Below are 14,510 nucleotides of genomic sequence, written 5' to 3' on the forward strand. Positions count from 1 at the left end.
TTCAATATAAATTTTGTAAAAATTTACGGTGGATCAGAATTGGAATATTTGGTGATCTGATTCGGGCTAATTTTGGAGAGAGAAATAAACTAATAAATACTGTATTTTTCACTTTATAAGCAAAAAGTAGGAGAAACTGGCAATTAGAGATAAGCTAATCGAAGTTGACGAAATGGAATTGATTCAAATTTCTGGAAAAATTCCATTCGCACCAAATCCGAATTTTCTAACACTTCGCGGTAACGAATCGCATTATTTCCTATAATTGCTACTGCACGTGTGAGGACATGGAGCAAGGAAATCTGGGAATGCAGGATCACCGACAATGCCATGCATGCAGCCAATCAGCAGCCAGCCAGCCCTGTGATGTCACAGCCCTATGAATAGTCTCAGCCATCTTGGATTCTGCCTTTTTCCAGTGTACTTAGTGCAGGAAGAGATTTCAGCAGGCGCTAGGGACAGTGCTAGGAAACACTTCATTGTATTAAAAAAACTATTTACAAATTCAGGGAAAGATTATTCAAGGTGTAGGGAAAGGATCGGGAGGAATCATTCCACAGCATTTATGTAGAACAGGGTTCAGTTGGAGAGGTTACAGGCTGGGTAATAGGAACAATCCTATTACACCTTGCTGCACTGACTGGGGATCCAAATTGCCATTATACAGCTCTGTAATTCCAGCAAACCTTCTTGTTATTGGGGGGCAAGTTCTGTTTGATACAGCCATTAATAGGGTTTATTACAAGGAAATATTTCTACGTCCTATTTGCCCTTGTGCGGTGCATTTATATGTTCTAAAGCATTTTTTGGCTTGTGTTAGTGGGGAAAAAATGGCTTATTAGCCGTTGTGTGGTGGAGTGAGAAAATTACAGCCCTTCTTGGCGTGTATTAGTGGCACAAAAAAAAATGTTATTTGCTGTTCAGCAGCACAGTTATATGTTCTAAAGCCCTTTTTGTTGTGTATTAGTGGCAAAATAAAAATATATTTGCCGTTCAGCGGTGCAGTTATTTGTTCTAAAGCCCTTTTTGTCGTGCATTAGTGGCAAAAGAAAAATATATTTGCCGTTCAGCCGTGCAGTTATATGTTCTAAAGACCATTTTGTTGTGTATTAGTGGCAAAAGAAAAATATATTTACCGTTCAGCGGTGCAGCTATATGTTCTAAAGACCATTTTGTTGTGTATTAGTGGCAAAAGAAAAATATATTTACCGTTCAGCGGTGCAGCTATATGTTCTAAATCCCTTTTTGTTGTATATTAGTGGCAAAAGAAAAATATATTTGCCGTTCAGCGGTGCAGTTATATGTTCTAAATCCCTTTTTGTCGTGTATTAGTGGCAAAAGAAAATATATTAGCCGTTCAGCGGTGCAGTTATATGTTCTAAAGTGTTTTGTGGAGTGTATAAGTGGAAAAAAGAAAAATATATTTGCCTTTCAGCGGTGCAGTTATATGTTCTGAAGCCCTTTTTGTTGTGTATTAGTGGAAAAAATATATATTTGCCGTTCAGCGGTACAGTTATATGTTTGGGTTCTGACTTTTTCACTGAAGTTTGGGTTCGGTGTTCGGGTGATTTTATTATTTATTATTTTATAACATGGTTATAACATGGGGTCTACTGGCAATGTCTTATAAAGAAAATACTAATAAGCACTTCCAGTATGCAGGAGGCACAGGGATCGGCCAGCGTAGCACTGATAGCTGGCTGTACTCACTGCTCGCTGGTCTTCTTCCAGGCCATGCGCTGCACTTTGTACTGACTGTGTATAACGTCAGGATGTAGAGCACATTGCGTGCACTAGGACCTGATGTGCGTTGTCAGGTCACAGTGCAGCTCCGGGCCCAGAAGAAGACCAGCAAATGGTGAGTGGAGAAAGAGTGCGCCGTCCGGAACAGAAGAGGCATATTCATTTATTTATTTTATGTCTGATCTGAGGTCTGATGAGGATTGGGGGTGTCTGATCTCAGGTCAGATTAAGTTTGGGGGGTCTAATAAAGATTAGGAAGTATGATTGGGGTGTCTGATCTGAGGTCTGAAAGTTTGGGGTTCTGACTGGGGGTTTGATACAGATTGGGGTCTAATCTGAGGTCTAACAAACATTGAAGATCTGATTGGGGGGTCTGATCTTAAGTCTGATAGAGTTTGGCGGACTGATAGGGGGGTCTGAGAAACACTGGGGGTCTGATCTTGGATTTGATAAAGATTGGAGGTCTAAATGTGGGGTCTGAACTAAGGTCTGAGGAAGAAGGTTTTTTCAAATGTTTCTATTATAAAACCTAGGCGTGTCGTATAATCAGGTGAGTCTTATAAAGTGAAAAATACAGTAAATATATAAAGAAACCAAATTGATGAAAATTAAAAAAAAAGAGTCCTAGGAGACCTCAAAGTGTCATGCACAAATTTTCAGGCACTTTCGATTCGGATAAGATCCATTCAGATCAGTCAACAGACTCTACCATATCAAACCCAAATAGAATTTTTAGCAGTTCCCCCATCTCTACCCAGGATACATATATACAGTTAAGTTCCTTTAATATGGCATTAGTGGGACCTAAGTAACAGATAAAGGCCATATTATCACATATTCTGAAGGTCATACAAAATGTATATAAAACTAATTTGTAAGGGTGGAGAATGTTTAAGAACAAATCTGAAAACAATGAAAAAAAAGTGAATAATGTGCTAATATAAATAGTAATCATATAATTATATATGAATCATTTCCTATTTGTTTATTTCTCCTTCTGGTCCTGACACATTCCACTTTAAGTTACGGTTTTGTGCTAAAAACAAGTTTTGGATTATGAGACTTTCAGGATTATCGGGTGCCCGATTAAAGGAATTGCATTATACACATTTATATAAATTTAGAATTCAAGTCAACAAATAGGACATGATTACAATATTCAAGGGTGCACATAGCTATGTCGTAAAATAACATCAACTTTCACCCAAAGCTAAAGCTAGGCTAGTATGACATGATGTCCTACACATTACGACCGTATGACGTGAGGTGCTTGTGATTTGAGTCATGCAGTGCTGACAGGTTCTCTTTAAGCAACAGCTTATCATTTGAAGAGGAGCTGTCACTTCTTCTGGCATGTCTGTTTTAGTAACTACACGTACCAGGTGTGGTGGTGGTGGTGGGGGGGTGTCCCTGCACAGTCTGATACTATCCAATTACTATCCAGACACAGTGTCAGACCGTGCAAGGACACACCCCCTGGAGGGTTAATATGAGGAATGGCATAAAACAAATATAAAGCATAAAATTTGTTTTATCAAGAGGCAGGATCCACTTGAGGTGACTTACCTTCAACGTCAAACCAAAGAGGGATATTGGAAGGCTGAACAGTAACAACTCCCACAATCTCCGTCACCTTATCACTTTCCATGACTGTAAAGTTGTAGAAGGGTTCATCGAAGATGAGGGCAGTGGGTGAAGGTGAAGGCTTCTTAATCCATTCAATGTGGAGTCGTGCGGTGGAGGACTTCTGAGGGCGCCCATTGTCTACAGCCTTTATCTGGTAAAGAGAAATATGTGTTACACCTCTTTTCTATAGTAGTTCTTTCAACTCTTCCTAAAATAGCTTCTCTGAGGCTTTGATTACAGCACTCAACTGAACATGCGTGAACTCTGGATGATAAGGGTTGACTCCTCTGCAGAACCTAAATATAGGCCTGATTCACCAATTTGAAATCATGCTAATAAGGGATCTTTCCACATCAATGCCACAGATCATGCCACAAATGTCTGATAGGCAGGGGTCCCGTCTCCCATGGACATTGTGTTAAGGGGAAAGAATGGACAGTTAGACGTAAACCTTGTCTTGGCTTTTCTGGCAACTTCTCTATTCAATCTCAGGCTAATTGGTCTCCTCACCTGGCAATACAGGAGTCAGGGGATTCCTGATTTCCCCAAGTAAATCGAGAAGTGGCTGCAAATTTGGCACAGCTTTTTCGGTAGGTAACTCTAGGACTTCAAAAGATATTGCAACTATATAACACATTTCCACCAACATTTATGGAACTTCTTCATAACTTAACAGGCTCTGATCCCATCTCCTTCCATTTATAACAGAAGCCACCACCCCTGCCAGATCTAACATACCAAGGGCCCCTAACAGAACCCTTTGACTTACAATGTGGAACATCAGGGTTCTACCATTGGATACTGCACTATTGCTCCAATGAAATATGTCGCATGAATGGTTTCCATGTCAAAGTCCCAAAATTCCATTTCACGTCGTTCACGCTCTGCTTTGATTTCCACGAAGCAAAGATTCAAAGATTCAAGTACAAAGATTCCACTCAAGACCTCCATAGACATCAAAGATATTAATACATTCCTTTTTGCGTGAGACTTTTTTGTATCCATTCTGCATAGTTGACTTTTTTTTAATAAACATTTATTTAATTACTAAAGCTTTCCATGAAAACGACCCAAAGTTTTGTATTCCAGAAAAAAAAAAGCCAGAATTATGGGACGACGGAGGATAGATCAAACTAGACGCTTCCAATGAATTTTAAAATATCTATTTCTGGTTTATAGCCTAAACGGTTGAGCAAGGGTGTATGGCAGGCCTGTTTTGAATTAAAGACAAATGTATCATTTATGGCAGCATGCTGTTCTAGCCTTTCTGGTTCCCAGGGGAAGTGGCCGCTTGCACTTGCAAATTTAAAATACAAGTAGGTAGTGAAGTGTTTTGATTTTGCATTAGCCTTGTAAATAACCTTCTCTGGCTCACTGTTAAACAACGTGAAAAGAATGAATAATGAATTCTTACTGTTAAGATGTCGTAACTCCCAGCTGAAAACTGCTTCCTTGAAGACACCATGCCGGTTTTAGGGTCGATAAAGAACTTGCCGTCTTCGTTGCCGTCAACGATCGTGTAGGAGATCTCAGCATTGGGACCTTCATCCTTGTCGAAGGCGAAAGCTCTGTAGATGGGTTCTCCTCTTTTCTTACGGTCTCTCTCTGGAAGTTTGATCTGGTAAACCTTTTCTGGGAATTGGGGTTTGTTATCGTTTTCATCCAAAACTTGAACCACGACCCAGACGGTGGAGTGCTTGGGAGATGGACCTCCATCACTGACTGTCACCTGTAAGTAAGTAGATGATGAATTAGAGAACTGTCTTTATAAGGCCAATGTTAATCATATCAGTGATATTAGTGTCCAATGAGCACTGAGATCATTCGACAGAGAAATTACATGGACAGATGGCAAATTTTTCTTTACTGATACCAAGTCCCTTAATCCGCAACCTCAAAACTTCTGATAACTTAGTATTCAATGTTAATTTGAGCGCAAATCTAACAATCGAACCCTAAAAGTCACTGGTGGAATAGTTAGATCAGTGTTGAAGAGCATTGGGGACGTGCAGACATGAAAAAACCTGTAACTACATCGATAAGTTATACTAGTAATAAACACGTAATGGAAGTGTAAATGATACCATTATTGGTCGGCCATCTTGAATATGTATAAGAAATTATGTAGTCTATTTTAACCTCAATCTAGCACTGGGCAATCAAGCTTGAGCTCCATCATGTATGTCCAAACAACCATTCTAGATGTTGGTCTTGGTCAGATTCAAACCCAAGAACCCAGTCCTACTGGTCAGCAGTACTAACCACTGAGCCACCATGCTTCTCTCAATAAAAGTTTTACCTAGATCATGGGTTATTGCTGAAAATGTAAGAGTCAAACCCAAAAAGTAAAAACCATTCATTCACTGATGGAAGAGTTATATCAGTGTTGAAGAGCATTTGGAAAATACATTATAATATAATAGTGATAAACACCTCATGGAAATGTAGATGATGCCATTCTCGGTTGACCATCTTGAATATGTAAAGGAATTTATTTAGTCTATTTAACCTCAATCTCTTACCCAGCAATCAAACTTGAGCTCCATCATGTATGTCTAATAACCATTCCAGATGTTGGTCTTAGATTCAAATCCAATAATCCAGTCCTGCAGGTCACCACGCTACCTTCAATAAAAGTCATACCTAGCTCATTGGTTACTGTGGAAAATGTAAGAGCTGAAGTGAAGACACAGCACATTACTTGGGGGATTAAGATGACTTAGGCAAGTCAACACAAGAGTAATGGTGGATCTGAACAGCCTAAAAGAAAATACTGCAAATGATATGTCCTGGGTAAGACTGCCCTACCAGAGGATGCTTGAAGAGCCCTGGATTTAATAACAGAGCTCATGACCCTTAGTTATGAATAACTCCAACGGTTCACTTGCGATTTTTTTGGGGGGTTATTTTACTGATAACCTATTAGCACCATGGCTTGATTGTTCAACGATATCAGCAAGCAGGGGTGTAGCTTTAAGGGGTGCAGAGGTAGCAGTCGCTACCGGGCCCAGGAGCCTGAGGGGGCCCAAAGACCTTTGTGGCACATAAGAAGACACTTGTATTATAGAAAGTGCATGCTGGTCAAGCAACACCTCTAGCTGGAGGGAAGGGGTCATGTCAAGAATTTGGCATTGTTTGGGGGGAGCTGGTGGTGCCGTTTCAATGTTTGCCTCAGGCAGCGTGAAAGCAATGTACTTCCCTGCCCCTGGCCACAAAGCACTGAGGGGGGAAGAGGGGGGAAGGGGGGGGGGAGCTGAACTCTTGCACCAGTGCCCATAAGCCTTTAGCTACGCCCCTGTCAGCAAGGTTTGATTTGCAATTAAACATAGACATAGACTACTTCTCTACAGCTTGAGGGTAATCCTTCAAAATCACTGCCCATGCTGGACCCAAGGTTCCCCATTTTGACACCTCATGCCCTCCAATCCATTAGTGACGAATTACCTATAATGAGTCAAATAATCTAAAAATACGAAGACTCCTGGTGTTCTTAAGAGATGTTACTTCACATCTGATTACTACTTCTCAACATTCACCGGCTCCAACCACCAATTATTTGTTATATTTAGAAGCCACCAGAAAAAAAGACTAAATGCAATTAGCGGAATGCTGATTATCCTGGCACATGCCAAGATGGGTAATGAAGAGGGCGGATGAAGGTACACGATACTATGAAATTCTCTTCAGCTCTTTAAAACAAGAACTTTTTATTTCAGTGAACCGTAGAACTTGGAAAGACACATCAGAGCCTCCCCCTTTTTCCACTTCTCAGAGATTTATCAGGTTTACTGATCTCTTTATCTAGACAGTTCAGTCAGTGAGAAGATCAGAGCTGGGATGGCAGGTTTCCACACTGTTGAGTCAGGTAATTTTGATTATTACACATTGATTGCCGTGCTGTTTATCAACTCCGCAGTTCACTGCAGCATGAAACGCCCTCCCACCGAATGGTCTATTTCACAAAAAGCTATATCCAAAGTGCAATTTCACATTGTATCATCTTCCCTGCTGGAACGTTAATGCTGAAAAAATCCTACTGCAGTTACAGAATTACTCCTGCTGAAAATCTAGCTGAACAGGGGAATCGGGGATAGGCATCTAAGTTCACAATGTGTAATACCATGTAAGTAAAATGAAATTAATTAAAGGGATCTTAATCTAGGAAAATCCAAAATGGTGTACTGCTTAATGTCTTAATATATTTTTATTGGGGTAACAGCGCCATTTGTATGATACAGGGCTCCAAATCCCCTGCACTAACATGATACAATTGAGCCTGCTCACAGCCACCACTAGAGGGAGCTTAGTAGCTCACTATGCACTCCTTATACATTGAGTTCAATAAAACAGAAGTAAGCGCCTAAGCTCCCTCTAGTGGTAGATTTAGGTACACAAAATTGTATCCTATAAAGTGGTAGCAGCACAGACCTTTGGACCTAAAAACATGATGAAGAAAGTTGGAGATTTACTTAATAAAGAACCATAAACTTAACATAAATATATGAGTCCATATTGTTGTGGATCAGCTTTCCCCAAAATAGATATTAGGATCATTGATGTGTCATTCAGGAAAAAAAAACATGGATAGTTCCAGTTAAAGTTTTTTTCTGGTAGTTCAATACTGATGGATTAGCGATAGTCCATTAATATTTGATCAGTGGGGGGGGGGGGCACTTTCTGGCACCTCCATGGATCAGCCATTGAAAACAGGCCCACGACCATGTCACAGATCACCAATCACAGCACCGTTCATTGTATAGTGGCTGTGCTTGGTATTGCAGCCCAGGCCCATTCACTTGAATGGGATTCAACTGCACATAGGCCATGTGAACAATGGACATGATGTCTCTGGCCTAGGAAGAGGTCACTGCACTAATTGGAGCACTGCAACCTCTTCAGACACCTGATCGGTGGGGGTGCCGGTAGTCGGACCTCCATCAAACAGATATTGATGACCTACCCTGAGGACAGGCCATTACTATTGAACTCATGGAGAACCTCTTTAGCGGGACTGAGCTACAGTAGCATGCACAGCCATGAGTATGGACAAACAATAAAGGGCAACCCTCTCATTCTGATGACCGATTATGTCCAGGGAGTTAAACCCTCATCAGTCATACAATATATCATATGTATATTTCTGGAAATACAGGTTCAGGGTAATCCTAAGCCTTTAAGAAAATTTGATATCAATTTCAGATATGGTTAAGATTTTGGGGTGGCCGCGTCTTGTCAAATTCAAGACTTTCTGAAACATGGAGTGTCCACGAAATATTAAGTATCAAAGTGCGCTGTGCCTGGCTGATCTCATCCCCAGAATCCCTTCCAAGAGTGCTTGTCTCGGATAAACAATTCAGCTACTGAGGTTGTGCTCGGCCTGACAGCTGGCTGAAAGTTATGACAGTATCAGGAGATGACACCGTGCACTCTTTGTCTAAAATAAATATAGAAAAATCCCCTTAACCACAAGACCTTGAAGCAGCGAGCACCGAGTTCATATCCTGAGCCAGACAAGGAGACCATAAATAAGAGCAAAAGAAAATCAATTCTACTGAAATTGTTGAATTGCTGCTCTCAGCAATCAGCAATATACAAGATTCTTGAGACTTCAAGTCGTCCAAGAACTACCTCCAACATTGAAGGACAGATACTAGGACTCTTATAGCATAGTATTAAGGTAGATATACATGTGTACAGACGATACACAAGCTAATAAACACAATATCTATGCAAATACAATATAAAAAAGCATTAAAAAAACACAAAAAGTTTTGTAAGGTAGTATTCCAGACCTGGGGGTAGGTGCTATTGTTTTATATGTGTATTTTTAATGTTATGTTTTTTCATTGTTATGCCCTGTACACCATCAAAAAAGGTATGGTTTACAGGGACAGGGTTAATCACATCACCCTGTTCATCGACTCTTAGTAGTAGTGGGCTGGCCCTGCTTCCTGCCAGGTGGGGGAGTTTTAGTCCAGACAGAGTGGACAAAGGAAGCACTTGCTTGAGCGCCTTCTCCGAGGGACCTTATCCAGTTCTCCTTTGAGACTACTACTCCTGAGAGATTTGCAGAATAAAGACTACTTCCATCATACAGTGTTTAGTGACCAGCAAACCGCGGCTTTACAGACCCTGCTGCAGGTGAGGGAATACAGATGGGTTACCCATCACCTAATCAACACCCAGGAAGGTCTAACTACAAGCCTGCATCACACAGCAGGCACCAAAATCCACAAGTTGCTCCAAACATTGATTTTCTTAAAAGTGCATCCATCAGGAGGAGCAAACCTATTAATCCGGGTATATTGTCTTGTAGGGTTGACCCTGCTGAGTAAAAACGATACCTCATTTATGTTTCCTTGTTTCTCCTTTCCTGGAAAAAGTTACTTTTTATTAATATGTAAATTAGGTCTTTGGAGCACTGAGGTGCGGACCCGAGCTCTTTGCACTTAGAGCCACCACCATGTGTCCTTGATTGACAGGGCCAAGCATCTAGCCTGGCCCTGTAATCTTGCGTCCCTCTGTAGTATACACTAATGGTGCCTGCGCAATGTATCTGACTCCTCTGATCGGATGAGGAGACATTTGGCTTTGTTCCCCTGGGGGGCATTCACCTAATGTTGACATAAACGTGAGCCTTATCTAACTCCACTGAAAAGTACAAAATATCCCACTCCATCCATGTCCTGCACACAGAGATATAAGGAGCTGTTTGGTGTTCACCTCCTGTGACAAAGTGGTAACTGATTTGTTTTCTATGATAGTCTTAAATCTAATGATATACTTACTACTAAGTCAGTCATCGTCCTCTTAGAGAACCAGTCAGTCCTGGGCCCTGCTCACATTGATATTTCCCCGAAGATTATGTCAACTTACTGTAGATAAGACTTCTCCCTAGGCACCAAAACTTTAGTAAGGGATGAGGGAAATGGTCCATGGGATGCACAGCATCTCCACCTTTGGAGGACAACAAGAGTGAAACCTTCCTTCAGGGTAAATTACCCTACTTAGATGTTTGCTGTTTGCTTGCTGTGCACTGTGTCTATCCATGACTGTTCCCCACTACTCCATTATCAACAGTTGTTTATGGCATTGTCCCTTGGGATCCAGATATTCAAAACTGTGAAACTTTTTGGCAACTTAGCTTCGTAATTGGGTCCTCTAGGACCAACAACTGTTGCTGAGGTACATTTAGAAGTGATGCTCCAGTCTTAAGAATGACCAACCATCTATTTAGTAAGAGTTGAAGCTCATCCATAAACTTGAAGGTCATTAACTGGCATAAATAAAAGAAAGGGGAGCCGCTAGTCCCATCCTCTCCATTATAATTCTGGTTTTGACTCCCAGGACTGAAGTGCTTGGTGTTTGTTTTCCTATTCATCCCATTTTCATAAGAATTGGGCCATTTTCCCATTACCTTCCTTGCTAACCATGAAGATACTGTAGAGAGGAGGGTCCCTGAGATGTTCTACGAGAGAGATGACCAGTGGTGGCCTCCTCTCATCAAGGGACCCAAAGAACCCCCATGATCTGCCACAAAACTTATGCACACTGTGGGGATTCGCTCTGGTAGACAGGATAAGCGGACGCAGTATAGAGGCACCAACCAGTTCTTAAATCAAACAGTTCAGTGTTTATTCACACTGTTGGCAAGTTCATAAACAAAAAGTCACATTCAACACAAAAAGTCACCTTTTGGTTTTGGTGTTAGTTTACACCCAGCTGGCAGTTATTCCTCAAAGAGTCTATGAACAAACTTTAGGCGGGTCTCAGCCATCCAAGCCCAGCACAAGCCTCAGATCCAGGGGTCGAGTGGAGGGGGAACGCATGGGAACGGCGTTCCTGCACTTTTTTCATGGCCTTTCAGCCTCAAGCCAGGAGAACACGGCTGAATCAGATTCACAGGGGGAGACGGAGCGCACTGTGCAGGGCAGGTTAAGGGAGGAGGGGCGGCTTCAGTTGAGAGGAAGCTGTCTGTGCGGTGCCGCTGCCTGCGACTCCTCTCATGGCGCCCCACCCCCTAATGACATCATCTCCTTCACTATGAGCTCATTTAGAATGTCTTTTAGAAAAGTTTGTCCTGGGATTCGAACTCACGACCTCTACACATCAGAGGAAGGCATTTACCCTCACAGCCATGAAAGCCGTCTAGGTAGTTGCTTAAAAAAAAAAATATAAGACTTCTAATTATACCTAGTGTACTGATATCTAGTGTACAACCATACACATGACAGCTGCCCACTGTGTATGGATGTAGCAGAGCTGGGTGTGTTGGGGCAGCTGTCATGTGTATGGTTGTACACTAGGTATCAGTTTTTAAACAGCTACCTTGACAGCTTTTATGGCTGTGAGGGTAAATGCCTTGCCTCTGATGTGTAGAGGTCATGAGTTCGAATCCCAGGACAAACTTTTCTAAAAGTGTTTTTTTTTTTTTTATAAGACTTCTACTGATACCTAGTTTACTGATACCAAGTGTACAACCATACACATGACAGCTGCCCACTGTGTATGGATGTAGCAGGGCTGGGTGTGTTGGGGCAGCTGTCATGTGTATGGTTGTACACTAGGTATCAGTACACTAGGTATAAGTAGAAGTCTTAGTTTTTTTTTTTTAAGCAACTACCTCAACAGCTTTTATGGCTGTGAGGGTAAATGCCTTGCCTGTAATGTGTAGAGGTCATGAGTTCGAATCCCAGGACAAACTAAAAGTGTTTTTTTTTCTTTTTCTGATACTTCTACTGATACCTTGTGTACTGATACCTAGTGTACAACCATACACATGACAGCTGCCCCAACACACCCAGCTCTGCTACATCCATACACAGTGGGCAAAGTTACCTACAGTAGAAGTCTTATATATATTTTTTTTTAAGAAGCAAGCTAGACAGCTTTCATAGCTGTGAGGGCATATGCCTTGCTTCTGCTGTGTAGAGGTCATGAGATCGAATCCCAGGACAAACTTTTCTAAAAGTGCTATTTTTTTAATTTATTTTTTAGTCCGCAGCGACACAAATTACAGCATGCTAGATTTTCTGTGCTTTTTTATTTTTTGGAGGGGGGGGGGGGGGGTTGCAGTGGATCTTGGGTGAGTTCCCACACTTTTTTTCCCAGGACTTGACCCCTGCTCAGATCCCAATACAGAGATCCTTTCTGCTGAACCCGGCTGTCTTTTAAATGTAGCTAGGTGTTGTCAAAACCTGGACCTGCACATGAGTCCAGTCTGGTGTTTGACCCCACACACTGGGAAGAACATACCTGCCTCCCCATAGAACTCTCTTCGCTGTGTCACAACACCCAAGAGGATGCTGCAATAGGCCCATGTTATTCCCATATTCTATATCACCTTTCTAGATCTTGTATTATTCAGTTCCTTGGGTTTCCTTGACACAATTCTTCAGGTACAAAAAAAAATAAAAAATCTCAAAACTGTTAAATGTTTCCTAATCCCCTATCAATTACTGGCCACGGTCTACCCATTGGCATACAGCTCCCTTCACATTTAATACTATGATTTATTTAGTTGAAGGTCGGTATGGAGAATATCAGTTCAGCCTGGCAGTCTCATAGAGGAATTGGCTTGCTGTTGCTCTTGTTCATTTTAAGGCCATATGGTCTACCTGGTGAGAACAAATCTGTTCATGATTATGCAGCATGCCTTTTACTAACCATGGGATTAGGGAAATATAATTATGAATTGCATTGCTCAAGGGAAAAGTAATTACATTTAAATTGGGCATTTCTAGCTTGTGGGCTGAACCTGATCATTTCTCTGCTTCATTCCAGTTATTAAATTTTAACTTTCCAAAATGTACGTTTTGTAACACAGAAACAAATGTAGGCAAATCCCTGCCTCAACAAGTGGTGAGAGATCCTAAACCTTCTGCTATCCTACAGCCTGCATGATCCTGAGGAAAGACACTTTTGGCAACTTGAGTTTAAACACCCTTCCACCCTTTATCCATTTCTGGCTATTCCCATAGTCCAGAATCTCAAGACGCAGAAAAACAATTAAGGTGTCCATGCTCAATAGATCAATGTCAGATGAACCTTCCATTTTCAGAGGACCACCATCGGGGGTGGCCTGACTCTGTCAGAAAGACTTCTAATGAAAAGATGGGTCAAACAACATGCTTGTTCCTTTATTCTCAAGGGAGACAACCAACTGGCAGAGGTGTGTGGCACTGGATTATTCACCCACTTCCTACTTAGAACACATGCATGCCTAACTACAAGCATGTTTATGATGGGAAGGAATTAGAGATGAGGAAATCAATTCTAACAAGTCAATTTGTCTCATTAGCCAGAGTTTTTCACCTGTGAGGGGGTGCCTATACAGGTAAAGAAGCCCCCAACTGCCTATTGAAAGATCGGCCTGGACATTTTGCCCAGCTCTCAGTCTGGGCTCAGAATAATGGCACAGAAGCTCAAAATCGGCTTTGGGAGCAGCGACTGCGCATGTGCTGCTACACTTCCAGATGAATTTTAGCTTCTCAGAGTAGCATCGCAGGGCCCAGACTATCTTGGCTGGGTGAAATGCCTGGCCCTGTCAATCAGTAATCAGGTGGGTTCTTCTTCACCAGCCCCTCACAGCCCCTCACAGGTGAAGAACTCTGGCTAATAAGATTAATAAATGTGTCCATCCCTAGTAGGAAAGGATAGCCATCAGCCAAATGAGTATTCAGGCAGCAAATATTGAAGGTCTATGGCCGCCTAAAGATTATGGTCAGGTATGATTTCAGTGAATCTAGTTATCCCATGTTCTACTCACAGGGCTCCAGGACTCCTCATATCTCAGCTTCTTAGACCACTGTGAGTGGCTCCATATAAGTCTATGGGTACTACATCCAACACATTGGCTGTTTGAAGGCGCAATATAAATGTGTGCATAAAGATGGCCTTTAATAAAGGACACAGGTTGCCCTGTACTCGATGAGGTCTGCAGTTAAATAAACAGAAGAGATAAAGAATATAGACTTTGCACAACCTGGTTCCAATCGAAACTGGTGGAAATTCATAAAAATGTGTAATCATAGAGTAGAGTGTGCATCTATTCTTACCCTCCTACTCCACTTATGCATTCAGTCAAAGAGACAGTTATGTGAACCTAAATAGCTGGTTATGCATCATTGGGTACATGGCAA

The 14,510-nt window shown here is 41.6% G+C and overlaps 1 protein-coding gene across 3 annotated transcripts in view; it reads right to left on the minus strand.

Annotated features, from left to right (window-relative positions):
* Positions 1-14,510, minus strand: part of FAT3 (FAT atypical cadherin 3) — a 444,217-nt gene that overhangs the window by 164,596 nt on the left and 265,111 nt on the right. For all 3 annotated transcript variants that reach the window (XM_044286543.1, XM_044286542.1, XM_044286541.1), the window contains exons 5-6: positions 4,784-5,098; positions 3,310-3,520 (exon numbers count right to left, since the gene is read on the minus strand). In XM_044286543.1, the coding sequence (XP_044142478.1) occupies positions 3,310-3,520; positions 4,784-5,098 (526 nt within the window). The remainder of the gene's footprint in view (positions 1-3,309; positions 3,521-4,783; positions 5,099-14,510) is intronic.

The sequence above is a fragment of the Bufo gargarizans genome, chromosome 3 (assembly GCF_014858855.1).
Source record: "Bufo gargarizans isolate SCDJY-AF-19 chromosome 3, ASM1485885v1, whole genome shotgun sequence".
In the NCBI taxonomy this organism is placed as follows: domain Eukaryota; kingdom Metazoa; phylum Chordata; class Amphibia; order Anura; family Bufonidae; genus Bufo; species Bufo gargarizans.